This window comes from Drosophila gunungcola, unplaced genomic scaffold (genome assembly GCF_025200985.1).
Source record: "Drosophila gunungcola strain Sukarami unplaced genomic scaffold, Dgunungcola_SK_2 000028F, whole genome shotgun sequence".
Taxonomy (NCBI): Eukaryota; Metazoa; Arthropoda; class Insecta; order Diptera; family Drosophilidae; genus Drosophila; species Drosophila gunungcola.
Window position 1 is genome coordinate 1,675 of NW_026453206.1, and position 27,504 is coordinate 29,178.

The following is a 27,504-nucleotide window of genomic DNA, read 5'->3' on the forward strand; positions in this document are numbered from 1 at the left end:
ATAGTTGATTTTTTAATTTTATTGATATTATATTTATATAGCTATTAGAGCAAAGAAATAATTTCATCGACTTCATCATTCGATTCCATATATTTAGCGGATGAGCTGACTAAAGCGAGGTATTTCGTTGGAATTATGTAGTCATGGCAACATTTGCCATGACGTCGCAGTCCATATCTATAACATAAAAAAAAAATACTTAGTATATTTTAAATAATTTAAAATTTCAAAAACAAACCTTATTCTTAAATTCATTTTGTTGCGCAACTTTGTTTTGACCATATTCATTTGGCTGAATACCCTCTCAACCGCAGCATTCGACCATGGCAGTGAAAGAATGTGCAAAGCAAATAACGCCAGTTGCTCGAAAGCTTTGTTTTGGCCAGCATCCTTATACATCAAAACTTCTGACCAAAACTATATAGTTATTTCCTTTTTTTTCCCAATTAATAAGGTGGATTTTTCCAAATTGGGATACTATTTCATCAATATTTTCATATTTGAAATGTTCCAACAACGAAATTTTTTGTTATAAATTTTTTTAAGCCGAAATTAGCTAAATAAAATTTGAAATAAGCCAGATTTTAAGCATTTCAAGTATTTTTCAAGCTATTTCATTTTAAAATATGCTAAATCTAGCTTGAAATAAGCTAAAATGGCAACAATGGTGCAGTGAGTGCGCGAGCATAAAAATGAGAATAAGAATGAGAGAGCAAAAAACCCGAATGCACACGAAGCGCCGGGGCCTGCTGCTGAGAGCACCGGGGGCCTGTCGATAAAAAGTTTTTGTGTCCAAATTCGTTGAATGAAATGTGTATGGTTAATGGTAGTATTAATTTATCTTTCCCTGGTTGGTGTCTAAGAGCAACGGAGCCATTTAACATACCTGTTTGTAAGTCAAACTATGGATGAAATGAACCTATGCCACAGTCGACGGTCTTGTATGCAGAAGGCGGCCATAATACTTCCAATAGAGATACCAGCTTGAAATTTTTTCTGCAGCTAAATAATTCCATATTGATGCTATATTTATAAAATTGGCACGTATATAAGCTTTATCTTCGCGCCAATTTAAAATACCAAATTAAAGCAGACTCCTAAGGTTATGCAACATTAGTTATTTCCAACATGAATTTACTAAACGCTTAACTTTTAAAAAGCAATTAATAATGCAATACAAAAAAATAAAAATGTTATATATTCGAATTTAATAAAACATCATTAAATAACAAAAGAATTATTAATTTAAACGACAATAACAATAGTTTAATGTAATATAATGTTAATTTAAAAAAAAAACTGTTAATTCAAACACTTAACCATTACTGAAATGATTTTTCTAAAATGGATTTTGTGCTTTTAAATATTTTTACCATGGTCAAATGCATAGCCGTTATTTTCGATGTATGATTGTAGTAAATTAAAATTTCTTTAAATGTTTTAGAGCTTGAACCCTTGCTAGCGCACCAAAATTGCAAAATATAACTGCTTGAAATCTGGCACTGATAAGATGTTCCTTGGCAAATAATAAGTATCATATTAAAAAAATAGAAAATAATAGAAAAAAAAAATATAACAATTATTAATTTCTTTGCATGTAGTGCTATTTAAGTCCAATAGATTTACAGAACACCATGTTTGAAAAGCATTAATGTCCGTTTGTACGTCTGAACAGAGGGAAATAGCGCTATGTTGCAGACATAACTTAACGTCATCCGACCGGCGACTTTGTCAAAACTAGAAGGTGATCGTAAATAAATAAGGTAAGCAGAAGTGGGCAAAGGTGGCTTCCTTGTGGGACGCCTGAAGTAACTTGGGTCATTTTAGAGACATCCAGGCCGATTATCCTTAACATAATCAAAGTTCCCTTGCTTGCTAACAAATTTCCTAGGGAAACAAGTATTTGGGGGGAAAAAAAACAGCTGACTGCCGCTACTGCTCTCAACAAAAGCCTCCTGCTGTTCCTAATATTTGTTCATTATTGGTGCACACATTAGTGTTAAAATCAGTAAAAAAATCAATGGAAACCTAAAATAACAAATTCTACTTATTTTAAAGGCAGTGTGGAACTTTTTTTTTTACGTTTTATAAGTTTTTTGAATCTTCTCTAGAAGAGACTTACAATAAATATTCAAATCTTAACCTATACTGTATTATAATTGTTAATTGGTTAATGGCCCTAAGTTGGGCAGGAGTGGGCGGTCGTTGCGCTGTAAGTGGTTACTGAGCCGCCTGAGCTGCCTGGCTAGTTGGTTTGGATGTATTGATAGTCTAGCTTCGTACTTCGAGACCTTACTATCAATTTCATCTGTGGATATTTGCGTTGCGAATATACCAGGGGCCCCAGTTATTGTTCGCAGTATCTTCGACTGTATTTGTTGGATGATTTCTATGTTGCTACTGCTTGCGTTTTCCCAGAGTTCAGACCCGTACATTCAGGTTGGCTTTAAACAAGAGTTGTAAATAACTACTTTGAGTTCCAGTGGCAGGGGTGAGCGGGAATTGATGAGCCAGTGGAAACTGTTGGCCTTGAGTTTTAGGGAAATCTTCTTCGCTTCAATGTGCTTTCTCCAGGTAAGTCTGTCTAAGTGGATGCCCAGGTATGTGACTTCGTCGGCTTGGGGGATTTGTTTGTTGTTTAGGGCCAGTGGTGGGCAGGTTGCCCGATTGAGTGTAACGTAATATGTTTGCATTTTTGTTCGTTGACTTGTATGCGCCAATCTGCTAGCCATTTATCTACGGCCCCCAGGTGGTTTTTTAAATACGCTGTTGCTGTTTTTGGACATTTTGAACGACTGGTTATAGCTGTGTCATCAGCAAAGGTGGATAGAGTTGTCTGACTGCTTGTGGGAATGTCAGCCGTGTACAAGATCAGTCCGAGCACACTTCCTTGAACTACTCCAGCTTCGATTTTGTGGTTGGCGGAGAAGAAATGTTTGCATCTGACAGCAAATACTCTGTCTTTAAGGTAAGATTCAAGTAATTTGTGGGTGTTTTGTGGTAGGACAGTCTTGACCGTCAATCCAAACGCGGTCGAAGGCTTGAGATACGTCTAGGAATAAGGCACTGCAGTATTCCCTGCATTCAAACGCTGTGCTTATTTCAGCTGTTATGCGATTTACCTGTTCGGTAGTTCCGTGATTTTCCCTGAAGCCAAACTGATGTAGGGGGATCGCTCTGTCATTTTGGAGGTGTGTTCTGAGGTGGCACAAAAGCAGTTTTTCAAATAGCGTTGATAGGGACGGAAGGAGGCTAATGGGCCTGTAGGACGAAGGTTGGGATTTGTCTTTGCCTGGTTTTGGTATCATTGTAATAACAGACTTTTTCCATTGTGTGGGAAAATAGACCCATTTAAGAATTGAGTTGAATATTGTGGTTATGCTTTTGACTGCGCATAGAGGCAATTCAATTATCATTTTAGGCGAAATCAAATCATGGCCAGGGACTCTTTTTGGATTCATCTGTTCTGCAATGGCTTTTATGATTGTGCTTGATTCAAGAATTATTGTGGAGCAAGGCTCCGCTGGTGAGATGTTTGGTAAAGTGAATTGGTTTGTCGGCGGATGAGGTTGGAAGACATTTTTTAAGTAAGAGGCGAATATGTTGGCCTTTTCCTCGTCACTACGGGCCTATCCGCCTGTTGGTGATCTAATTGGAAATCGGGTTCTATTGGTGGTTGAATGTTTGGGTGGAAATTTGTTGCTGAGGGCCAAAGGTGGGCTTTATAGGTACGTTGAGACTGATTCTTTTCAGTTAGTAAAGCTTTAGACAACTTCCGACAAGCTTCTTTAAACCTTTGTTTAGTGGCTGGGGAGCGGTGTGCCTGCCAGTCTCGGCGAAGTCGCCGCTTTTCTTGAAGGAGCGACTGGATCTGTGTAGTTGTACGTGTAGTTTTTGGGGGGGATGAGGCTGAAAGTTCGGGTGTAGAGTGTTTGGCAGCAGAGGACATTACATCCGTTATATGTTTAAGTGAGTCTTCAATATCAGCTTCACAGGAGATTTAAGGTTCGATTTTAAAGTGTGAGCTTATATACTTTTTATACTTTAGCCAATTTGTTTTATTGGATGTCAGAAATTGTGGTCGTTCTACAAACTGTGGATGTTCAGATAGACAGAGTAAAACCGGCGAGTGGTCAGATGACAGTTCCGCCAGGGTTTCAAGATGTATCAGCTAGAGGTGGAGAACTATCGATAGTCGGCGCCATCGATAGTGAGCGATTGTTTTTTTCAAACCATCGATAGTGTCGATAGTACCATCGATAGTCACCGATAATATCGTCCGAAATTAAAAATTTTTTTTTTAAGTTTTTAAGAAAAATGGTTTATTTTAACCAAAAGTTTTGATTCAAAAATAACAGGATGTTAATGTTTTTCTCTTTGAGCCGGGTGCGTCTCTCGGAAACAATTTGCCCTGCCTTGCTAAAAGCTCTTTCCGATTCTACGGATGTTGCGGGAATGCAAAGGTATTTGCAAAAGAGGCCCTTTATGCAGGGAAGATCAGTTTGATTAACCTGGAATAAAAGTAAAATACGTATGTAAATATTGATAACTTATAATTTGTTTTCGAATCATACCTTAATCCATAACAGTGGGTCCACATCGTGACTGACAATTGCCCTCTCCAGATATTGCCTTTTAATAAGTATAGCATCCACTCGTGCGTTTCCGATTTTGCTATCTGATCGTTCACCCAAAAAATCAAAAAATGTGTCCTGGGTACTTGTGTCCGCTGCGATGGTCAGATCCTTTCTGGACTCTTCGATTGACGAATGGGCCAGTTCGTTTTCAAAAAAGGTTGATGCTTGTTCAGCGTTTGAAGCGTCTTGAAAACCATTTTTTTTAAAACGTGGGTCCAATAATGTTGCCATCATACATACATTTCTTTGTTCATAAATTGAGAGTCGTTTCTTTATTGATTCCATTAATATATTTTGGATTGTTTTTCCTTGCATAGTTTCTGGCAAGAATTTTTCGATTTTCCGCAGAAGCCCATATGCCATGGGTATAATCAGAGATATGGTTACATATTTTCCACCAGAAACTTTTTCACTTGCTTGCTGGAAGAAAGACAATATTTTTTCCATATCTTTTAACACAAGTATTTCGTCAGCCGTAAATGGCTGAGGTGCATTTGTGGTTCCTAATAGGACTTTGGCAATGGCATCATTTGTTTTTAAAATTCTCTCAATCATGAAAAAGAAACTGTTCCATCTTGTTGGTACTTCTTGCAGCAAAGTATAAATCGTACCTTCTTGTGCTAATTTAAATTTTTCATTAGCAATCGGGCTTTGTTTGAAAAATCTAACTATTGATTTGCACTTGGTAAATAAATTTTTTATGACTGCGTCATCAACTCTTAATGCATCTTGCACAACTAAGTTGATTGTGTGCGCAAAGCATGGCAGATTTTGAATTTGCAATATTGCACATGCTTTAAGCATGGAGCTGGCATTATCAGTTACAATGCACACGGTCTTATTAAAAATGTTCCAATCAATTAGAATATTTCGCAAAGTATCTGCAATGTTTTGCGAACAGTGATTTGTTACATTAACAGTTTTTTTGTAGCCAAGGATGCTGTTTTTAGTTCATAGTTATGAACAAAATGACTCGTCACCGTCAAAAAACTGTCATTGGCACTCGATGTCCACAAATCACAAGTTATTGATACATCCGTCACTTCTTGAAATATCAATGACAATTTGGCAGAGGTTTCCTTGTACAGATTGGACATAAGCACATCACGCAAGTATGTCTTGCTTGGCAATTTATAACGAGGATCCAATACCTGACTGTATTTGATAAAACCTTCGTTTTCCACAATGTTGTATGGCTGTACATCTTTAGCGACCATTTCTGTCAATGCATTGTCGATGTCGGTCTTTCGCTTAGAATTCGACTCGTACAGGACAGCTCTTTTGAACAAGGAAGCCACAGAGTTCACACTCGATCTGCAACTGCTGCTTGTAGACGCAGTGTCGTTCCTTTTTACAGCTGTTGTGTTAGAGTCCGGTTCCAAGCTGGGATGAAACCTTTTTATATGGTCGCGCAAGTTTGATGTATTGCCGCTTGTTTTATATTCCTTGCCACAGTCAAGGCATTTGGCAAGTTTTTTGTCGTCGGACCTCTTAAAATACTTCCAAACAGTTGATATTTTACTCCTTTTAGAGTTCTTTTGGCTTTCGGGGAGAACATCTTTTTCAGAGTCCGTGCTGGTGCAATCACAGTCCTGTTTGTTTGGACTTGGCGCAGTAGGTGTTGCGGACCTCCGACGTGTACCTTAAATGCAACACATTATCCATCAAAATACTTATGCAAAATACATTAAACATACCTTTTTTTAAAAAGCGTTCCATTTTTAATAGTTTTTTTTATAATTCCCGTCAATTTTAACAATTTTTCAGTTGTTTGTGTGAAGTTGTGTGTGAAATGCGCGTTAAAGTATTTTAGCGATGTGAGACGCCCGCTATCGATGGCACTATCGATAGTGGACGGGCCGCTATCGAAGGTGTCTGCTGCTATCGATAGTGGCTCGATAGCGCCCAACCATCGATAGTGTCGATAGTGCCATCGATAGTTCTCCACCTCTAGTATCAGCCTGGACGGCACTCTCCTAGTTACAGCAAAATCGATAATGTCTGGTTTTTTGTTCGGATCTGCTGGCCAGTATGTGGGAGTACCTGGTGAAACAAAGTCTGGCTTATTACCGGGTTTGATAATAGCGTTGTATAATTGGCGTTCTTTGGGGTTAATAAGACGAGAGCCCCAGTAGTGGTGTTTCGCATTATAGTCACCGGCAGCTATAAAACAGGTACCGAATGAGTTGTAAAAGCCTAAAAATTCGTTCTCTGAAATATTAAATCGTGGGGGACAATACACAGCCATTAGGGTGACTGGACCGCTGGTTATGTTGATTCGTAGGGATGTGGCCTGTATGTGGTTGTAAGCAAACGCCTCCAGAGGGTGATGCCTAATGCGCTGTTTGATAAGGATTCCGGTCCCTCCGTGAGCTTTGCCGTCTGGGTTGTTGCTCGCATAGAAGATGTAGCCAGTGAGATAGAAATGGTTTTTATTGGTTATGTGCGTTTCTGAGAGGAGCATGATATCGATGTCCTGGTTGTTTAAGAACTGTAGAAGTTCAAGTCTATGCTGCGAAGCACCGTTAGCGTTCCAAAAGCATATTCTTAAGGGATCCATTTAAGTTGACTTTTGTTTGATTAGAAGTTTCATAAGGTTGTTCTGGTTTCGCACTAGTTCCTGGAGGGTACCTTGCATTGAAGCATGATGTTCGTGAGTGTAGCTAAAGTAGCTTCGATGCTGTTTTGTATGTGTGGAGTGTAAGTCTGGTTTTGTTGGTTATAAGGTTGAGTTGCTCTTTGAGCGTTTTGCTCTGGAAGCGGAGTATATTTCGGTTTTGGGATAGGCGGGTGGGGCTGTAATGCTTCGGGCTGAGCAGTTCTTGTAGGCGGCAATCCAGGGTATCGAAGTGCAGCCGCAAACGAAACTCCAGGAGTGGCTTGCGAAGGAATGTAAAGATTTGGCTGAGCAACCTGTTGGGCGGAGGATGGTTGTTGGCTGTGGTTTTCACCACAGTTGCTACACGGTTGACTCGATACCCTTTATTACAACTTGAAGTCCTTTGCTACTTTTGAGTTGGTAGGTGTATAATTAATACGCTCACCGTCCAGGAAGTTTGTTACAGAGCGGTAGTTGGCTTCATTGGTGATCTGGAGCTTGGTTTCAGATATATTACCTCTTTTTAAAATAGTAACATAAATGTTGTTTTGCCCAATTTTTTGGGTGGTTGACCGTCATCTTTTTCGAGCTCGCCAACTTTAACTTTAACTTTAACTTTAACTTTAACTTTAACTTTAACTTTAACTTTAACTTTAACTTTAACTTTAACTTAACTTTAACTTTAACTTTAACTTTAACTTTAACTTTAACTTTAACTTACTTTAACTTTAACTTTAACTTTAACTTTAACTTTAACTTTAACTTTAACTTTAACTTTAACTTTAACTTTAACTTTAACTTTAACTTTAACTTTAACTTTAACTTTAACTTTAACTTTAACTTTAACTTTAACTTTAACTTTACTTTAACTTTAACTTTAACTTTAACTTTAACTTTAACTTTAACTTTAACTTTAACTTTAACTTTAACTTTAACTTTAACTTTAACTTTAACTTTAACTTTAACTTTAACTTTAACTTTAACTTTAACTTTAACTTTAACTTTAACTTTAACTTTAACTTTAACTTTAACTTTAACTTTAACTTTAACTTTAACTTTAACTTTAACTTTAACTTAACTTTAACTTTAACTTTAACTTTAACTTAACTTAACTTTAACTTTAACTTTAACTTTAACTTTAACTTTAACTTTAACTTTAACTTTAACTTTAACTTAACTTTAACTTTAACTTTAACTTTAACTTTAACTTTAACTTTAACTTTAACTTTAACTTTAACTTTAACTTTAACTTTAACTTTAACTTTAACTTTAACTTTAACTTTAACTTTAACTTTAACTTTAACTTTAACTTAACTTTAACTTTAACTTTAACTTTAACTTTAACTTTAACTTTAACTTTAACTTAACTTTAACTTTAACTTTAACTTTAACTTTAACTTTAACTTTAACTTTAACTTTAACTTTAACTTTAACTTTAACTTTAACTTTAACTTTAACTTTAACTTTAACTTTAACTTTAACTTTAACTTTAACTTTAACTTTAACTTTAACTTTAACTTTAACTTTAACTTTAACTTTAACTTTAACTTTAACTTTAACTTTAACTTTAACTTTAACTTTAACTTTAACTTTAACTTTAACTTTAACTTTAACTTTAACTTTAACTTTAACTTTAACTTTAACTTTAACTTTAACTTTAACTTTAACTTTAACTTTAACTTTACGTCCATATTCTTAGGGTACTAAATTTGACAATTGTTGATGCGCCGAAATGAAATAAACGCACACATGCTCCCGTGTATTGGAATACATACATACATACAAAGACCAATTCAAGCGCAGGGCAACCTTCTTCAAAAAGCGCCTCTTTGCGACTGAATGGCTGAACTCGTGCAGTGCAGTGCTGCCAGATTTTGAGAGATAAAATAAGCTAGATTGAAGAAAAAAATAAGCTAGAATGAGCTAAAAATTAAAAAAATTAAGCTAAAAATAAGCTAACCATGGAAAACATTAAAATAGTTGATTTTTTAATTTTATTGATATTATATTTATATAGCTATTAGAGCAAAGAAATAATTTCATCGACTTCATCATTCGATTCCATATATTTAGCGGATGAGCTGACTAAAGCGAGGTATTTCGTTGGAAGTATGTAGTCATGGCAACATTTGCCATGACTTCGCAGTCCATATCTATAACATAAAAAAAAATACTTAGTATATTTTAAATAATTTAAAATTTCAAAAACAAACCTTATTCTTAAATTCATTTTGTTGCGCAACTTTGTTTTGACCATGTTCATTTGGCTGAATACCCTCTCAACCGCAGCATTCGACCATGGCAGTGAAAGAATGTGCAAAGCAAATAACGCCAGTTGCTCGAAAGCTTTGTTTTGGCCAGCATCCTTATACATCAAAACTTCTGACCAAAACTATATAGTTATTTCCTTTTTTTCCCAATTAATAAGGTGGATTTTTCCAAATTGGGATACTATTTCATCAATATTTTCATATTTGAAATGTTCCAACAACGAAATTTTTTGTTATAAATTTTTTTAAGCCGAAATTAGCTAAATAAAATTTGAAATAAGCCAGATTTTAAGCATTTCAAGTATTTTTCAAGCTATTTCATTTTAAAATATGCTAAATCTAGCTTGAAATAAGCTAAAATGGCAACAATGGTGCAGTGAGTGCGCGAGCATAAAAATGAGAATAAGAATGAGAGAGCAAAAAACCCGAATGCACACGAAGCGCCGGGGCCTGCTGCTGAGAGCACCGGGGGCCTGTCGATAAAAAGTTTTTGTGTCCAAATTCGTTGAATGAAATGTTGTATGGTTAATGGTAGTATTAATTTATCTTTCCCTGGTTGGTGTCTAAGAGCAACGGAGCCATTTAACATACCTGTTTGTAAGTCAAACTATGGATGAAATGAACCTATGCCACAGTCGACGGTCTTGTATGCAGAAGGCGGCCATAATACTTCCAATAGAGATACCAGCTTGAAATTTTTTCTGCAGCTAAATAATTCCATATTGATGCTATATTTATAAAATTGGCACGTATATATTTATCTTCGCGCCAATTTAAAATACCAAATTAAAGCTGACTCCTAAGGTTATGCAACATTAGTTATTTCCAACATGAATTTACTAAACGCTTAACTTTTAAAAAGCAATTAATAATGCAATACAAAAAAATAAAAATGTTATATATTCGAATTTAATAAAACATCATTAAATAACAAAAGAATTATTAATTTAAACGACAATAACAATAGTTTAATGTAATATAATGTTAATTTAAAAAAAAAACTGTTAATTCAAACACTGATCCATTACTGAAATGATTTTTCTAAAATGGATTTTGTGCTTTTACATATTTTTACCATGGTCAAATGCATAGCCGTTATTTTCGATGTATGATTGTAGTAAATTAAAAATTTCTTTAAATGTTTTAGAGCTTGAACCCTTGCTAGCGCACCAAAATTGCAAAATATAACTGCTTGAAATCTGGCACTGATAAGATGTTCCTTGGCAAATAATAAGTATCATATTAAAAAAATAGAAAATAATAGAAAAAAAAAATATAACAATTATTAATTTCTTTGCATGTAGTGCTATTTAAGTCCAATAGATTTACAGAACACCATGTTTGAAAAGCATTAATGTCCGTTTGTAACGTCTGAACAGAGGGAAATAGCGCTATGTTGCAGACATAACTTAACGTCATCCGACCGGCGACTTTGTCAAAACTAGAAGGTGATCGTAAATAAATAAGGTAACCAGAAGTGGGCAAAGGTGGCTTCCTTGTGGGACGCCTGAAGTAACTTGGGTCATTTTAGAGACATCCAGGCCGATTATCCTTAACATAATCAAAGTTCCCTTGCTTGCTAACAAATTTCCTAGGGAAACAAGTATTTGGGGGGAAAAAAACAGCTGACTGCCGCTACTGCTCTCAACAAAAGCCTTCTGCTGTTCCTAATATTTGTTCATTATTGGTGCACACATTAGTGTTAAAATCAGTAAAAAAAATCAATGGAAACCTAAAATAACAAATTCTACTTATTTTAAAGGCAGTGTGGAACTTTTTTTTTTACGTTTTATAAGTTTTTTGAATCTTCTCTAGAAGAGACTTACAATAAATATTCAAATCTTATCCTATACTGTATTATACTGTATTGGTTAATGGCCCTAAGTTGGGCAGGAGTGGGCGGTCGTTGCGCTGTAACCGAGAGTGGTTACTGAGCCGCCTGAGCTGCCTGGCTAGTTGATTTGGATGTATTGATAGTCTAGCTTCGTACTTCGAGACCTTACTATCAATTTCATCTGTGGATATTTGCGTTGCGAATATACCAGGGGCCCCAGTTATTGTTCGCAGTATCTTCGACTGTATTTGTTGGATGATTTCTATGTTGCTACTGCTTGCGTTTTCCCAGAGTTCAGACCCGTACATTCCGGTTGGCTTTAAACAAGAGTTGTAAATAACTACTTTGAGTTCCAGTGGCAGGGGTGAGCGGGAATTGATGAGCCAGTGGAAACTGTTGGCCTTGAGTTTTAGGGAAATCTTCTTCGCTTCAATGTGCTTTCTCCAGGTAAGTCTGTCTAAGTGGATGCCCAGGTATGTGACTTCGTCGGCTTGGGGGATTTGTTTGTTGTTTAGGGCCAGTGGTGGGCAGGTTGCCCGATTGAGTGTAAACGTAATATGTTTGCATTTTTGTTCGTTGACTTGTATGCGCCAATCTGCTAGCCATTTATCTACGGCCCTCAGGTGGTTTTTTAAATACGCTGTTGCTGTTTTTGGACATTTTGAACGACTGGTTATAGCTGTGTCATCAGCAAAGGTGGATAGAGTTGTCTGACTGCTTGTGGGAATGTCAGCCGTGTAAAGGACATACAAGATCAGTCCGAGCACACTTCCTTGGGGTACTCCAGCTTCGATTTTGTGGTTGGCGGAGAAGAAATGTTTGCATCTGACAGCAAATACTCTGTCTTTAAGGTAAGATTCAAGTAATTTGTGGGTGTTTTGTGGTAGGACAGTCTTGACCGTCAATCCAAACGCGGTCGAAGGCTTGAGATACGTCTAGGAATAAGGCACTGCAGTATTCCCTGCATTCAAACGCTGTGCTTATTTCAGCTGTTATGCGATTGACCTGTTCGGTAGTTCCGTGATTTTCCCTGAAGCCAAACTGATGTAGGGGGATCGCTCTGTCATTTTGGAGGTGTGTTCTGAGGTGGCACAAAAGCAGTTTTTCAAATAGCGTTGATAGGGACGGAAGGAGGCTAATGGGCCTGTAGGACGAAGGTTGGGATTTGTCTTTGCCTGGTTTTGGTATCATTGTAATAACAGACTTTTTCCATTGTGTGGGAAAATAGACCCATTTAAGAATTGAGTTGAATATTGTGGTTATGCTTTTGACTGCGCATAGAGGCAATTCAATTATCATTTTAGGCGAAATCAAATCATGGCCAGGGACTCTTTTTGGATTCATCTGTTCTGCAATGGCTTTTATGATTGTGCTTGATTCAAGAATTATTGTGGAGCAAGGCTCCGCTGGTGAGATGTTTGGTAAAGTGAATTGGTTTGTCGGCGGATGAGGTTGGAAGACATTTTTTAAGTAAGAGGCGAATATGTTGGCCTTTTCCTCGTCACTACGGGCCCATCTGCCTGTTGGTGATCTAATTGGAAATCGGGTTCTATTGGTGGTTGAATGTTTGGGTGGAAATTTGTTGCTGAGGGCCAAAGGTGGGCTATATAGGCACGTTGAGACTGATTCTTTTCAGTTAGTAAAGCTTTAGACAACTTCCGACAAGCTTCTTTAAACCTTTGTTTAGTGGCTGGGGAGCGGTGTGCCTGCCAGTCTCGGCGAAGTCGCCGCTTTTCTTGAAGGAGCGACTGGATCTGTGTAGTTGTACGTGTAGTTTTTGGGGGGGATGAGGCTGAAAGTTCGGGTGTAGAGTGTTTGGTAGCAGAGGACATTACATCCGTTATATGTTTAAGTGAGTCTTCAATATCAGCTTCACAGGAGATTTAAGGTTCGATTTTAAAGTGTGAGCTTATATACTTTTTATACTTTAGCCAATTTGTTTTATTGGATGTCAGAAATTGTGGTCGTTCTACAAACTGTGGATGTTCAGATAGACAGAGTAAAACCGGCGAGTGGTCAGATGACAGTTCCGCCAGGGTTTCAAGATGTATCAGCCTGGACGGCACTCTCCTAGTTACAGCAAAATCGATAATGTCTGGTTTTTTGTTCGGATCTGCTGGCCAGTATGTGGGAGTACCTGGTGAAACAAAGTCTGGCTTATTACCGGGTTTGATAATAGCGTTGTATAATTGGCGTCCTTTGGGGTTAATAAGACGAGAGCCCCAGTAGTGGTGTTTCGCATTATAGTCACCGGCAGCTATAAAACAGGTACCGAATGAGTTGTAAAAGCCTAAAAATTCGTTCTCTGAAATATTAAATCGTGTGGGACAATACACAGCCATTAGGGTGACTGGACCGCTGGTTATGTTGATTCGTAGGGATGTGGCCTGTATGTGGTTGTAAGCAAACGCCTCCAGAGGGTGATGCCTAATGCGCTGTTTGATAAGGATTCCGGTCTCTCCGTGAGCTTTGCCGTCTGGGTTGTTGCTCGCATAGAAGGTGTAGCCAGTGAGATAGAAATGGTTTTTATTGGTTATGTGCGTTTCTGAGAGGAGCATGATATCGATGTCCTGGTTGTTTAAGAACTGTAGAAGTTCAAGTCTATGCTGCGAAGCACCGTTAGCGTTCCAAAAGCATATTCTTAAGGGATCCATTTAAGTTGACTTTTGTTTGATTAGAAGTTTCATAAGGTTGTTCTGGTTTCGCACTAGTTCCTGGAGGGTACCTTGCATTGAAGCATGATGTTCGTGAGTGTAGCTAAAGTAGCTTCGATGCTGTTTTGTATGTGTGGAGTGTAAGTCTGGTTTTGTTGGTTATAAGGTTGAGTTGCTCTTTGAGCGTTTTGCTCTGGAAGCGGAGTATATTTTGGTTTTGGTATAGGCGGGTGGGGCTGTAATGCTTCGGGCTGAGCAGTTCTTGTAGGCGGCAATCCAGGGTATCGAAGTGCAGCCGCAAACGAAACTCCAGGAGTGGCTTGCGAAGGAATGTAAAGATTTGGCTGAGCAACCTGTTGGGCGGAGGAATGGTTGTTGGCTGTGGTTTTCACCACAGTTGCTACACGGTTGACTCGATACCCTTTATTACAACTTGAAGTCCTTTGCTACTTTTGAGTTGGTAGGTGTAATAATTAACACGCTCACCGTCCAGGAAGTTTGTTACAGAGCGGTAGTTGGCTTCATTGGTGATCTGGAGCTTGGTTTCAGATATATTACCTCTTTTTAAAATAGTAACATAAATGTTGTTTTGCCCAATTTTTTGGGTGGTTGACCGTCATCTTTTTCGAGCTCGCCGGGTATGGCGAATTTGTTTCCAGAAGTTGCCTTAGTGGTGTTGTTTGAAGTTTTCGTAAGTTTAGGCAAATTTGCTTTTTTAGGTTTTTTCGGACTAAGTTTTCTTTTTATTTGTACATACCGATCGATCCCAGTCTGTACAAGCGTAGATTGTGAGAGCTCTGCAGCAGAAGCTAGTATTGCTCGCGATGCAAAAATCGGCCACACGTTGGTCGATGTTGAAGTTGTTGAAGTTGTTGTTGTAGACGATACGACAGTTGTTATTGAGGGCATCGTATTAGTATTAGTATCGTATTAGTGAGCGCACAAGCTGATGTAGTCGGTGCGCCTATAGGTGGAAGGGGGAAAGGGCATTGCGAACTCCATGACTAAGTTGGACCAGCGCAGCTTGAGTTGGTAAATGGTGCTGGCGAAAGAGACCGAGCTCTCTCAGTAGCGGGCGGCGACATTGCACTTGTTGTTGTGTTATTTACTGTCTCCGATGAGTCAATTGCTAAGTATGCATTATTTTTTGAAGACGAAGACAGTTGAAGCGAAGACAGTCGATGCGCGTCTTGCTGTTGTTGTTGTTGTATACGACTTTGACTCACTGGCTTGCTGTTGGCACTTTTCAATAACGTACCCGCAGGCATTGTTATTTAGTTTAATTTATTTAAATCTTCGTATTTGTTATTAGATTTGTTAGGGAAGAAAGCCCTTGCTGTCAGCGTCTTTTCGCTATTTATTGGTGTAATTTTATTTTTTAAATAACTTAGTTTTCCCGTTCACTCGGCGGAGCGATTCTGTTGATTCTTCTGATGGAAACTGACCAACAAAAGTGTTGAACATCTCGTGTTAATTAGCTGCTTGGCACCAGTGTTGCTAAAGATGATGAAAAAGGTCTCGCTTTGCACAATTAGTACATTAAATTAAAGGGTAATAAGAACCAAAACAGCGTTATACTAAACTAAGATAATTTAAACTTCTAACCATATAAAAACAAACCGAAACGCGCTTGCTAAAAACAAGTCCCAAGAAAATAATTTCTTTTTTTGTACCATGACAACCTTTACTTTGTTTCTATCAATTTCGTTCAGGTGCGGCGGATTTGCAAAACTCAAGATAGTTAGACTTGAAGAGATTCTGAGGTGCCATCACAAAATTATTTTTAAAAAGTCAAAATATTAACCAAATCTATTTTGCAACAATGTTTTAAAAACATCAAAGAATAAGGTAAAAATATCATTTGCACTTTATTTTATCGCAAAGTATTTTAAAAGAATTAATTTCTGTTCTTGCGAGTCTGAATCCGTCAGCCAAATGCTTGGCGAAAAATTTCCGTGCGTTTTTTGCGGAAGTTAACAAAGAATTAACAGAGGGAACATAGATTCCGTGCGAATCTTTCGGAAGTAAAAATTGGAACAGGTCTGGGAAATTCGAATCCGTCTGAATCTTTCGGAAGTGATATCAGGAACTGGGCTGATAGCTTTTAAAGAGAACTCGTTGTGTCCTACCACTCAGATAACTAAAAATCCATGTTAGAAGATCATTTGAAAACCCTAATAAGTCTAATAGCCTAATTCCATTGCTTTTTTTTAAATGTGCCTGATTCCATTGGCGCATTAACATTTAGCTAATGCTACTCCGAGATGTGAGTGGCACGAGCAGCTGATCTGGGTTTGTTTACTTTTGCATTTTGGCAAATCCAAAAGAAATTAATCAAAATTAATGAACATGAGTGAGTTTACTAAACTCTGTAATGCTCAGCAGGACATCTATAATGCGACCGAGGCATTTGCCAACAAGAAATTAATCAAAATTAATGAACATGAGTGAGTTTACTAAACTCTGTAATGCTCAACAGGACATCTATAATGCGACCGAGGCATTTGCCAACAAGGAAGAGAAGCTGATGTTATGACGGGTTTGAAATGGAGACCACCACAGTTTCCAAAAAGGGCTAGGATCCCCGGAGATGTGGGAGTTATTTTATGCCAGAGATCCAGCAGTAATGCATTGTGGTACTGCGACCAGAATTTGCAGTGTGCGCTTTAGTTTTCAGTCATTTTTATACAAAATAGATTTTATATTCAAAAGACATCAAAAATTGCATATAGAAAACAGCTGTTGTAGTGGTGGCACGAACAAAATATCGTTCAATATCGGTATTTTCCGGTATTTTTTCTAAAAATGTTCGGGGCGAATGGTTTTTAATCGCATTTAAAAATCGCATTTATTTTAAATGCGGCATTTAGCCTTATGGGATTCCCTGTGTAAATAAATGCGCATTAGGCTAAATGCGTTTTAATGCGCCAATGGAATCAGGCTATAACTTCTGTACAAGGAGAAAGTGATTTACAGAATCAAACGCTTTAATTAAATCAGTGTAAGCAACGTCAGTCTGAAGGTTATTTCTGAAGCCATTTATATCGAAACACGTAAGTTTTAAGTGGTTTGATGTCGTAGGCCTGCGTTTATAAATCCGTGTTGGCACGGGGATATAACCGAAAAAAGTTAGAATAAGCGGACAACTCGGACAACCTTATATTTGCTTGTATTTGCTTGTATTTGATTTATTTCCCTTTTTATGAAGGATAAACTAAAGGTGGAGTCGGAGGTCTTATGGATAGGGTAAACCATTTATGGAGTGGTCTGCACTGGGTCTCTGCGCAGTACCTAAGAACACAACCGGGAACCCGGTGAGTAGACCTTAACCATTTGCAGATCAACGAGAATGGAGTTTTACTTAAATTAGATTAATTTATACTTGGACAGATTGATGTGTACTAAACGAAAGTGAATATGTCGTTTGGAAAAACTGCGAAAAAATATCGGCAATTGCCTATTCAGTGATTGCCTTGGAATTTTCAAACGATGGAGATGCTGGGTAGGAGCCGGATTTACGCTTAGTGCTAAAAAATTATTAAAACTATTTTGAATCTAATGCAAACTGGATCCGACAACGAATTAAGTAGCCATTATATTACTGGGCGTTTAGCGGGGTAAAATTCGACCGAGCACTTAAGTATCTGGTTTATTGGAGTTAGACGGATAGTGTAACGGAACACTCTGTTTAAAGAGGAGTTCAATCTATTAATGTCCTCAGCCATGTTAGTGCATGAATAAAGTTCAAAGCAGTCAAAGTGAGATAAACAAGTATTTAAGCGACCAATGCTTGTCTTACAAACGCAGTGCATTCAGTCTTCTCAAAATGTTCCTTTAGCGCTGATCCTGCATCAATAGTCATGTTTTAATTCGATGTCGTTCATTTTATTAAAAGTTAGTAACTCAGATCGATAAGGTTCGAGTCAACAGCAATTAAGACTTCAAGCCTATAAAGTGTGTACTTATGTACCTGGAAACACCTCGGAGCTGAGAATCGCCGGTTTTAACCAGGTTTCTGTGAACACAATAATAAATGAAAAACTATCAGAGTACAATTTAGTCAGCTTACTAAGTAAGCCTCTTGTATTTTAATAGGAAAGAAGAATTGAATAGGCCAGTTTTTTTTAATAGAAGAGGAAGACGATGGCGCTGGGGATGGCTCTTAAACGGTATTGCCCATTTCCCTTGAACTGTTTTTTTTTTCTCATTCACAAATATGCCTTCAGGCCAGAAATTCGCTGAGTTCAGGGTTTCAAAATGCGCACAAAGAATACCATTCTTAAACGATGATACATTCCTAGCATAAGAAAATTTTAACTGTTCGATTTTTGGATCATCCACTTTGACTTTGTTGGGGATATAAGCCGTAATATCAAGTCGTGAAATAAATATAGTGACATATCCATAATCCCATATAACTCTTATGCACATGTCCACACACCTACACACACATACACCCTTAGTACCCAAATCAGCCGATATCTAATTGCAAATGTACCCAAGCCTTAGACTAAACATCCAAAACGAATCAGCCGATATCTAATTGCAAATGTACCCAAGCCTTAGACTAAACATCCAGAACGAATCAAATTACGTTATCAGTTCGTTCCCACACTTTCGGATCCCAATGGAAAATTACCATGCGAGCAAAATCCCAAGATTCTAGACTAAACAATCGGATTGAGTGGCTGGTGCATTATCAATCAACAATCCAAAGGGCAATTAGAAAACTCACTCAATTAACGCCAAGTCCACTCTTAGAAAGCTCTAAAGCTCAAAACCGAGGTATGATCGTCAAAGAAGTTTAAATTAAGAAGCGAGTTCAGTTTGAGACCTAAAACAATTAGGACGTGTTCTTCCAAATAATAATAATTGTACAAGTTGATAAATAAAATTAAATAAAGTTTTTTTTTTATGTAAAACTTATAGTACGAATATTTAATTATATGTATTTTAATTGCACCGTATAAACACATGTAACCGTTTTTGGTACCACACTTGTGACAGTTTTTGGTAATGCAGTACTATTCTTTGCATTACCAGTGTCAACATGGGGTGTTGGGGCCACTATTTTATTTTGTTCAGACAAAGCGGATGTCCAAAGCGGCACTAAATCGCGACCCGCACATTTGGGTACCGAATTTATTTAAGCCCCTTATTTAAGTACCATTGTAGCGGCATTGTAGATTACCATCTGTGGTGCGGGCTGCGACTCGCGGGGAGGGGGTTCCACGGCGTTATCCGAAGGCTGCCCACCGACGGCAACATTTTTGCGGTTAGGGGAATGGGCTCCCATATCATAGGGCTAAAGAGCTGCGATTCGAGGGCCGAAAGTAGATTACTTCCGCAACCCAGCTTTTTGTGTTGCTATTGGATGGTTTTTGATGGCACTACAAACCATTTTCGCATCACTGTGCAAATATAGCGGACAAAAATCTTAAGCTCAAGAACTTTGAGAGAGAAAGGGACAAGAAACGCAACACCGATTAACGCCGATATTAGCACCACTAAACCAGAGGGACAGAGATAGTAACATGTCAAGAGCGAAGCAACGTTTAGATTTTGCCGTTCCAAACAACTCTTCAGAGAAAATTTCAAAGAGGTAGAAAAGAGTATAAAACTTTAACATTAATGCGCCAGTCACAAGAAAATCAGGCTTAATTACATTAGTTATATAAATATATCTTAATAATATCATGATTTAAATCTTACTGTTTTAAAAATAAAAATTTAAAAGTTTCTTCATTTTGAAAGTGCTGTAATTTTTTATGTGTTATGTTTTCAGTTTGTTTTCGAATTGTAATGTGCCCTTAACGGTTTTAAGTTTCTTTGGTAGATGGTTCTGAAGTTTAACAGCATAAGTGAAGAATTGTCTGTCTGAGCTTACAAGTCTTGTACGAATACTAACAATATTGTTGGCTCGTTGCGAGGAATATAGCTGGAAAAAACATCGGCGATGTACCGATACATCGATGTTTTTCGAAAATCGGGAAACACCGGGGTTCCAAACCTTCGATGTTCGATGTTTCCTCTTTACCCATCACACAATTTAAACTCCACAAAAACCAAACTCCAGACTAAGGTGGGTCGAGATGTCTGTGATGACATACTTCAAGGGGTCAATACAAGATTGGTCCCCTATGAAAATCGTACGGTAACAAGAATGACCACGATTTTAGACCCTCGCTTTAAAAAGGAGGATTTTGGAATCCATTTAATTCCTCCCAAGGAGTTAAATCATTAGAGGATGAACTGTCGCGCATCAATGCTCAATCAAAAGCTTCCACATCAAGCCCGCCAACATTAGAATCCACAGCAGAGTCTAACACACTATTCAGTTTTTTACAAACAAACAATATTCAAAAAATCCAAACCGGTCGCGTGGATTCCATATTAGCTTTGAGACAATATCTAAATGGTACTAATTTGGAGCCTGCACAAAACCCTTTGGATTATTGGAAGGTAAAAAAAGATAAAAATTTAGATGGTAACCAACTTAAAATCCCATTTCTTCTTTTAACAGATATCAAATGACAACGCTTTCAAAACATGCGTTTTTAAATACTTCTGCGTTCCGGCCACCTCTACTGAAAGCGAGAGGATGTTCAGTAAGGCCGGGCTTATTATCAGCGAAAAGCGAAGCTCGCTTAAGGCTAAAAACGTCAATATGTTATTATTAAAATACATTTTTTCAAAAACACCTTAAAATAATTCGATGTATCGATACATCGATGTTTTTTTTCTGAAAAACATCGAAACATCGATGTAGGGAAACATCGATTATTTTCCAGCTCTAGCGAGGAAGAAAATCTGATAAGGTCAAACGTTACTCTTATTTTTTGCTGGCCTATATTCAAAACAACTAACATTACCTACTGAACTCTCGGTGATCAGATATAAATTAAAACTACATTCAGGTACATTAGCACACATCACATCTTTTATTGCCGACTCCCAGGCTTTTTTCTCCTTTCAAACTTGTCTAGTTGTTATTGCACCAGTAAGCTTACGGCTAAAAAATTATCTTTTTTGTCATATATCAGCTTATTTACACGCGCTCTCTTAGTCTAAAACAGTTCGTATACATAAACAGTTGTATACCGTCTCCACTGTGCTTACGCTTTGTCTCTTTTAGCTATAGCTCTCTTGATATCGATGTTGAACCATGAATTAAATTAAATTCCAGAATTATATAGTCAATACTTTCAAAGTCTCTGTATTAAAAGGTTTGCTCGGTGTGGTCAATTTGAACGTAGTAAGTCAAGAAGATAGGGTTATGTTTTGAAAAATTCGGCACAGCGATTTGTTCATACAGTAGAACTTTCTCAATATCATGTACACAGAAAACAAAAATACTTTACACAAAAACAGTATCAATATATTTAACATTTTTTTGATATTAAAATGTTAAATCGATCATATTGTAATTTTCATATTTTGATGTCATAACTTTATTATTGCATAGTCGGTTTTAAAAAAAATGTGATATTATTGTGTATCGCAGAAGCGAAACTGTTTTTTTTTTTAACAATTTTGTTAACAATTGCTAAAAGTATGTACATTTGTTTCTGAAATAACTTAAAATATATATGATGCTATACATTTATTTATATATACAAATTTTTTCACATGAAAATTAATTATGCAAAATGTTGTGTTTGAATCGTACATATGTATGTAAATGCGGTTTCTGCTGATATTAAAGCTTCTGGTTTAACTTCTGGAAAGAAAATATAAAGTAAAATGGAATTAGGTCCTGTTTTTTCGTCTTGATGATTAACTAAAAGTCGATTTTAAAATTGAAACCTTACACATTTATAGTGAGTGTCTATGTTGGCCCGCAAAAATAATGCATATATTTCCAAATCATGTATGTCTGGGATAGACACACGTACACATACAGTCACATTTTTGCCGGACAGCATAAACACTCACACACACAACACAAAAGAATTATGAAATTTTAAATGCTACAATAATAGCTTGTTTAACTTGTTAGTTACAATCATAACATATCTTCCACTTATCACTTATTTATACAGTTTAAAAATTCCTACTCACCTTCTCTTGCGCTCCACTGGTAAAACACACTACCGATGTCTTCTCACATAAATGTCAAATCACCGAAAAACAAGCAATACGAAAGCCATGAAAGCGGGACAACACGTGTAACTGTCCTTCTCCCTCTAACTTATTTGATTTTTGTCGCCAACTTGCAGGATTCATTCTTTTTCGACTTGAGAGAACTTTCAAAAAGGGAGAAAAGAAAAAAATACCATTTTCAACCTCAAATTTACGTTTTTCAATAAAATAAAAATCTCTTGTAAATATCAAAGTAAACAGTCGTTATCAAATTGAACTTTAAGATTATTTTTTTGTGTGTACAAAAACAACATCTAGCTAAGTGTTCACCGTACTGGTGTAGTGGGTTGACACTACAAATTTTACAATTTGTACGCCTAGAGATTCCATATCGTCACTTAAATTTAATTCGTCCAGAATAATATTAATATAATAATAACGTCGTGTACTCAGTCAGCTTTTTGGGCTATACATACAACTGATTAATATCCTTGAATTACTAGTTCTAACATAAATTAGTTTAAGAAAAATATAAGATATAATCAGATGATTGCCTACTACAGTGCATGTAATTTTTGAATTTAAATATAATGCCACCCCGGAACTTTCATATAATATACTATTTGAGGTCGAAAGAACCATGTTTCCGAGACGCATATAATGTCAACATTTAAATTAATAAAAAAATACCTTAACTCATCCATTTTGTTACACAAACTTATGTGACATATTGTTAAACCATTATTTTGTTTGCTTAAAATTCGAACCATCGCATAACTAGTCAAGTTGGACATAACGGATATTAAAGTTTATAACTACCAAAAACAACAAAATTATAGGCACATTATTTACACAGATAAACTCTTAAAAGGGAAGAGATAATAAATAAATCATAAAAATGTCTCGAATCCTCGGCGCCGGAATAAGTTTTGTAGCAAAGCATTGTTTAGTTTGTTGAAAAGCGAACTTAATTTTTCCTCGGTGATAAAGGATTTAATAAGCTCAGCGCTTTTAGCGCTTTATTTTAAGCTTTTCAGTTCAGTTTCAACAGATTTATATTTGTGCACTGGTAAAAAGAACCTAGTAAATTTAAATATTTTGTAATCAATTTAAATATTTTTCGCTTTGATTTTCATCCATTGCCGTTTATATTTACTTTAAATATGCACCATATTAATTTTATTTTCGTATTTAATATAAATATTTACAGAGTAATTTTTAATATTTAATTTAAATTTGGTCCATATTTAATTTAAACATAATTCATAGTTAAATTAAACACGATGCGTATTTGTTTTGAATATTAAAACATTTAATTTAACTAGAAACATTTAATTTAACTAGAAATCGTATTTGAAATAATTATGAAATATGTTTGTTTTCAATATTAAAATATTTAATTTGGGTAGAAACCGTATTTAAATTAAAATGAAATAAATTTAATTTAATACGGTGCATCTTTGTTTTAAATATTAAAATATTTAATTTGATTTATAATCGTATTTAATGGTAATATAAAACATCTTTATATTTAATATTCCAAATTTAAATACAGTGGAATTCATATTCAAATTTAATTTAAATTTAATTTAAATATGAATTGCACTGAATTTAAATATTTTAATATTTAATTTATATATGAATTATATAAAATGTTATTTAGCGTCTTAAATATAAATATTTATTATATTTAAATCAAATGCAGGGCATATTCATTTAAATTATTTAAATGTGTTTTTTAACATAAGAATAAAATAAAGCAGTTAATTTTTTTTTCTAAATCATTTTATTTTAGCACAATTTAATAACAGTACGGCTTATAAAGTTTATCAAAGAACATAGTTTTTAACACTCACTTCATACATGTTTTTAAAGAATTTGCTTTGTGGCTTTTTACAAACATAAACGGTTGAACTGTTTTTAAATTCAAATAGTTTTTACCGACAAGTTCAGCAATCCTTTGGCTATAGTCGGCGATGGAGTTCATTCGGATGACTAAACTTTCCTGGGAGTCCTGCTTTTTGATGCTTTTGAAGAGTACCATGAATTGGACTGTAAAGTTGATGAAAAAGAAATAGGAGAAAGACAAAAATAAGAATATTAATTAAAAAATAAAACAAAATATTTCATAATGTAATTTACCAATAGTTTCTGTATTCTTGAAATTTATAAACGGCTTCTTGCTGTTAACGTGGTGGATATTATACGCATAGTACTGCTGTATTTTCTGCTTAAACTCTTCTCATTTTGAAGCTAATGCGCCTTTCCTTTCCAGGGAACATTAAATTAAAATAGATTCGTATCTGAAAATAGATTTGTTTTTGTAAGCTTGGGGTTTTCTAAGATAACGGTATCACTAGGGGTAGTTTTATTCTATTTTATTGTTATTACTATTGATTTGATTTTTAAAAATAATACAAAATAATAAAATTGCTTAAACTATTATTATTTCGTAATATTTAAAAAAATCAAATAAAGTATTCGCAATTTGAAAACTTTTTTATTCTTTTATACATACAAAAATTTAAACATTATGCTACTAGCGGTCCATAAATGTTTATAAATTATAAAAGCACACTTCGGCAAGCCGAAGTTCATATACCCTTGCAGCTATTGCAAAAACTAAATATTCTTGAAAACACTAAAGTTTTGATTTACTTGCGTATATGTTTAAAAACATTGAAGCTATGATGATTTGCAGCTCAATAATTAAATAGTTATTTTATATATTTTCATTGTTTTTATGGGAGCTATATGATATAGTCGTCCGATTTTGATGAAATTTAAACCGTAGTTCTAAAACATTTAACCATTACTATATGTCGAAGAACTACAAAATAAATTAAACACAGCAAAGTTATAATTTTTTTAAATTTATTTTTCCGATTGTTCATATGGGAGCTATATGATAAATTACAAAATAGAAAAGATACATTAAAAAAAAAAACAAGAAAGGAAGCAAACTTCGGTAAGCCGAAGTTCATATACCCTTGCAGCTATATCAAAAACTAAATACTCTTGAAAACGTTAAAATTATGATTTACTTGCGTGTATTTTTAAAAACATTGAAGCTATGATGATTTGCAGCTTAATTATTCGATAGTTCCTATGGCAGCTATACGATTGTTCCTGTGGGAGCTATATGCTAAAGTCGTCCGATTTTGATGTAATTTAAACCTTAATTCTAAAATATTTAACCATTACTATATCTCGAAGAACTAAAAAAAAAATTAAAAAACACCAAAGTTATAATTTTTATACCCTTGCAGAGGGTATTATAATTTCAGTCAGAAGTTTGCAACGCAGTGAAGGAGACATCTCCGACCCTATAAAGTATATATATTCTTGATCAGCATCACTAGGAGAGTCGATCTAGCCATGTCCGTCTGTCCGTCAATAGGAGCTCCTATGGGAGCTATATGCTACAGTCGGCCGATCCGGCTCGTTCCGACTTATATACTACCTGCAATAGAAAGACAACTTTTGGGAAAGTTTCATTCAGATAGATTTAAAACTGAGAGACTAGTTTGCGTAGAAACGGACGGACAGACAGACATACGGACGGACAGACGAACAATGGGACAGACGGACTGACGGTCTCCGTCCATGCGTAGCAAACTTCCGACTGAAATTAGAATACCCTCTGCAAGGGTATAAAAACGGCACTTACCAAATACTTTTATGAGCTTTGCTGCTGTAATCAAATTTTGTTCTCGGCGTGGTTGTGGGTGGGTGCAAAATTTGTATTTCTTCCGGCAAGGATGAGTGTGATAACCTAATTGAAGTAAAGATGTTTAGCAAGATCGCGCAAAAAAAGATGATCATCAAAGAAAACTTAATGAATGGTACTGATAAAAAAATTAAATTTAAATATGTGATTATTAAATTAAACTTAAATATATATTTTTAAAAACAAACATTAATTTAAATAGGTACATGTTAAGTCATGCAATTAAAAATGCATTGTATTTAATATTATGATTTAATATTTAATTTAAATACTTTGTAACGACCCTGTTTTGGGAGGCGGTATAGCTCGCCTTGGCCAGGGTTCGAGACAGAAACGTATTTCCTCTTTTGATCGGTTTACCTTCCTTTCCCCAAAGAATAACACAAATCGAACGCTACAGAGTATGGTTATGTTTTAATAGTGCGATTGATTAAGACTACGTTTTCTAACTATAATTATATCGGGCGTGATACTGCTTGATAAGTGGCCGAATGTGAAGCGATCACGACCGTGCCTGGGTGTGTATTCCAAAACCACACCGGGCGTCGGTGATTTTCACCAGGTCGTAGAGCCGAATTCAAACCGAACTCTTACGACACACCACTACCAAGACTATCTACCAGAACACTTACCCGGGTATTCCTCCTAGTTGATGTTTCCTCGAGAATCGTCGGAACGCAAGTGACTTGTCCGGGGCTGAGTCTCCGCTTATATAAGCCCTGCTTAGTGTGACCAGATCGGACGATTATGATAATCCCGCTTTGGGTAATCGGGTTTATAGGCGATGATTATCGGCAATCGATAACTTCGTCGAATAAGTGTGACCGGGTGCTGTTGTCTTTGGGCGCGCGTTTGAATAGTAAAGGCCAGTATTTGGAATGTTTTTTTAAGCTTTAATGTGAAAGTTGAATTTTACATATTTGTGACGGTGGGTCGTCACACTCCCCCCCACGCTGACTTTGCCACTTCGTTTTCTACTACAGGTTTCAGTTCGTTGATGTATGCTCTGTGTGTCTTTCCTGTCGTCGTATGTCTTATTGTCGCTATAACTGTTGAAACGTAACCCGTCACTGTGAATGGGCCCTCGTATTTCGGTGCTAACTTTGCTGCAAACCCAATAGCTGCCTTTGACAATGGGTGTTGTCGTTCCCATACGAGATCTCCTACTTTGGGTCTCCAGTCTCTTTTCCTTGGTCTTGTGCTGCTTTTCCCATGTTCCGATGTGCTAGTTTGCTCGTTTCTATCATGCGTTGCAACCTTGCCTCTATCGTTTCCTTTACCATTCCGGATCCAGGTGTGGTTTCGTTATACAGGCTCCCAGGAAGTCGTATTTCCCGTCCGTATAGTATGTACGACGGACTGTATCCTGTTGATTCTGACCTGCTGCTATTGATGGCCCTTGCTATTTCGGGTAGTTAGTCGTCCCACCGTGTGTGTTCGGTTCCGGAAAATTGAGCTATCATAGTCTTTATTGTCCTATTTGCTCTCTCGGCTGGGTTCTCTTACGGGGTGTATGGCTCTGTTAACTGGTGGGCGATTCCCCATTTCTGTAACTGTAAAACTTTTAATATAATTTCTGTTGTTGCTTTTCTGACTACTGCTTGCTCCACCCACTTGGAGAACTTGTCGAACATAACTAGAAGCATGTTATTGCCGTGACTAGACCTCGGTAGTGGACCAACGAAGTCTATGCAGAGT

At 36.3% G+C, this 27,504-nt stretch overlaps 1 protein-coding gene and 1 long non-coding RNA gene across 6 annotated transcripts; both read right to left on the bottom strand.

Annotated features, from left to right (window-relative positions):
* Positions 1-4,292: 4,292 nt before the first annotated feature.
* LOC128263940 (zinc finger BED domain-containing protein 4-like) lies at positions 4,293-6,565 on the bottom strand. Of its 4 annotated transcripts, XR_008268598.1 has the most exons (4): positions 6,335-6,521; positions 4,878-6,279; positions 4,575-4,822; positions 4,293-4,511 (listed from the first exon to the last, which is right to left on the bottom strand). XR_008268598.1 is itself a non-coding variant. In XM_052999213.1 (3 exons), exons 1-2 carry the CDS (start codon positions 6,354-6,356, stop codon positions 5,546-5,548), a joined length of 756 nt encoding a protein of 251 aa, XP_052855173.1. In that variant the 5' UTR covers positions 6,357-6,565; the 3' UTR covers positions 4,293-4,511; positions 4,575-5,545. The 4 variants fall into 4 exon arrangements, 2 of the variants coding, with proteins under 2 accessions (XP_052855173.1, XP_052855172.1); XR_008268597.1 differs by having other exon boundaries at positions 4,575-5,057; positions 6,335-6,494; XM_052999213.1 differs by having other exon boundaries at positions 4,575-6,279; positions 6,335-6,565.
* A 17,330-nt stretch (positions 6,566-23,895) lies between these two features.
* LOC128263939 (uncharacterized) lies at positions 23,896-26,536 on the bottom strand. 2 transcript variants are annotated; one of them, XR_008268595.1, is made up of 4 exons: positions 26,439-26,536; positions 25,747-25,851; positions 24,219-24,379; positions 23,896-24,128 (listed from the first exon to the last, which is right to left on the bottom strand). It is a non-coding gene; the product is annotated as an uncharacterized LOC128263939 (long non-coding RNA). The 2 variants fall into 2 exon arrangements; XR_008268596.1 differs by having other exon boundaries at positions 24,219-24,404.
* Positions 26,537-27,504: the final 968 nt, after the last annotated feature.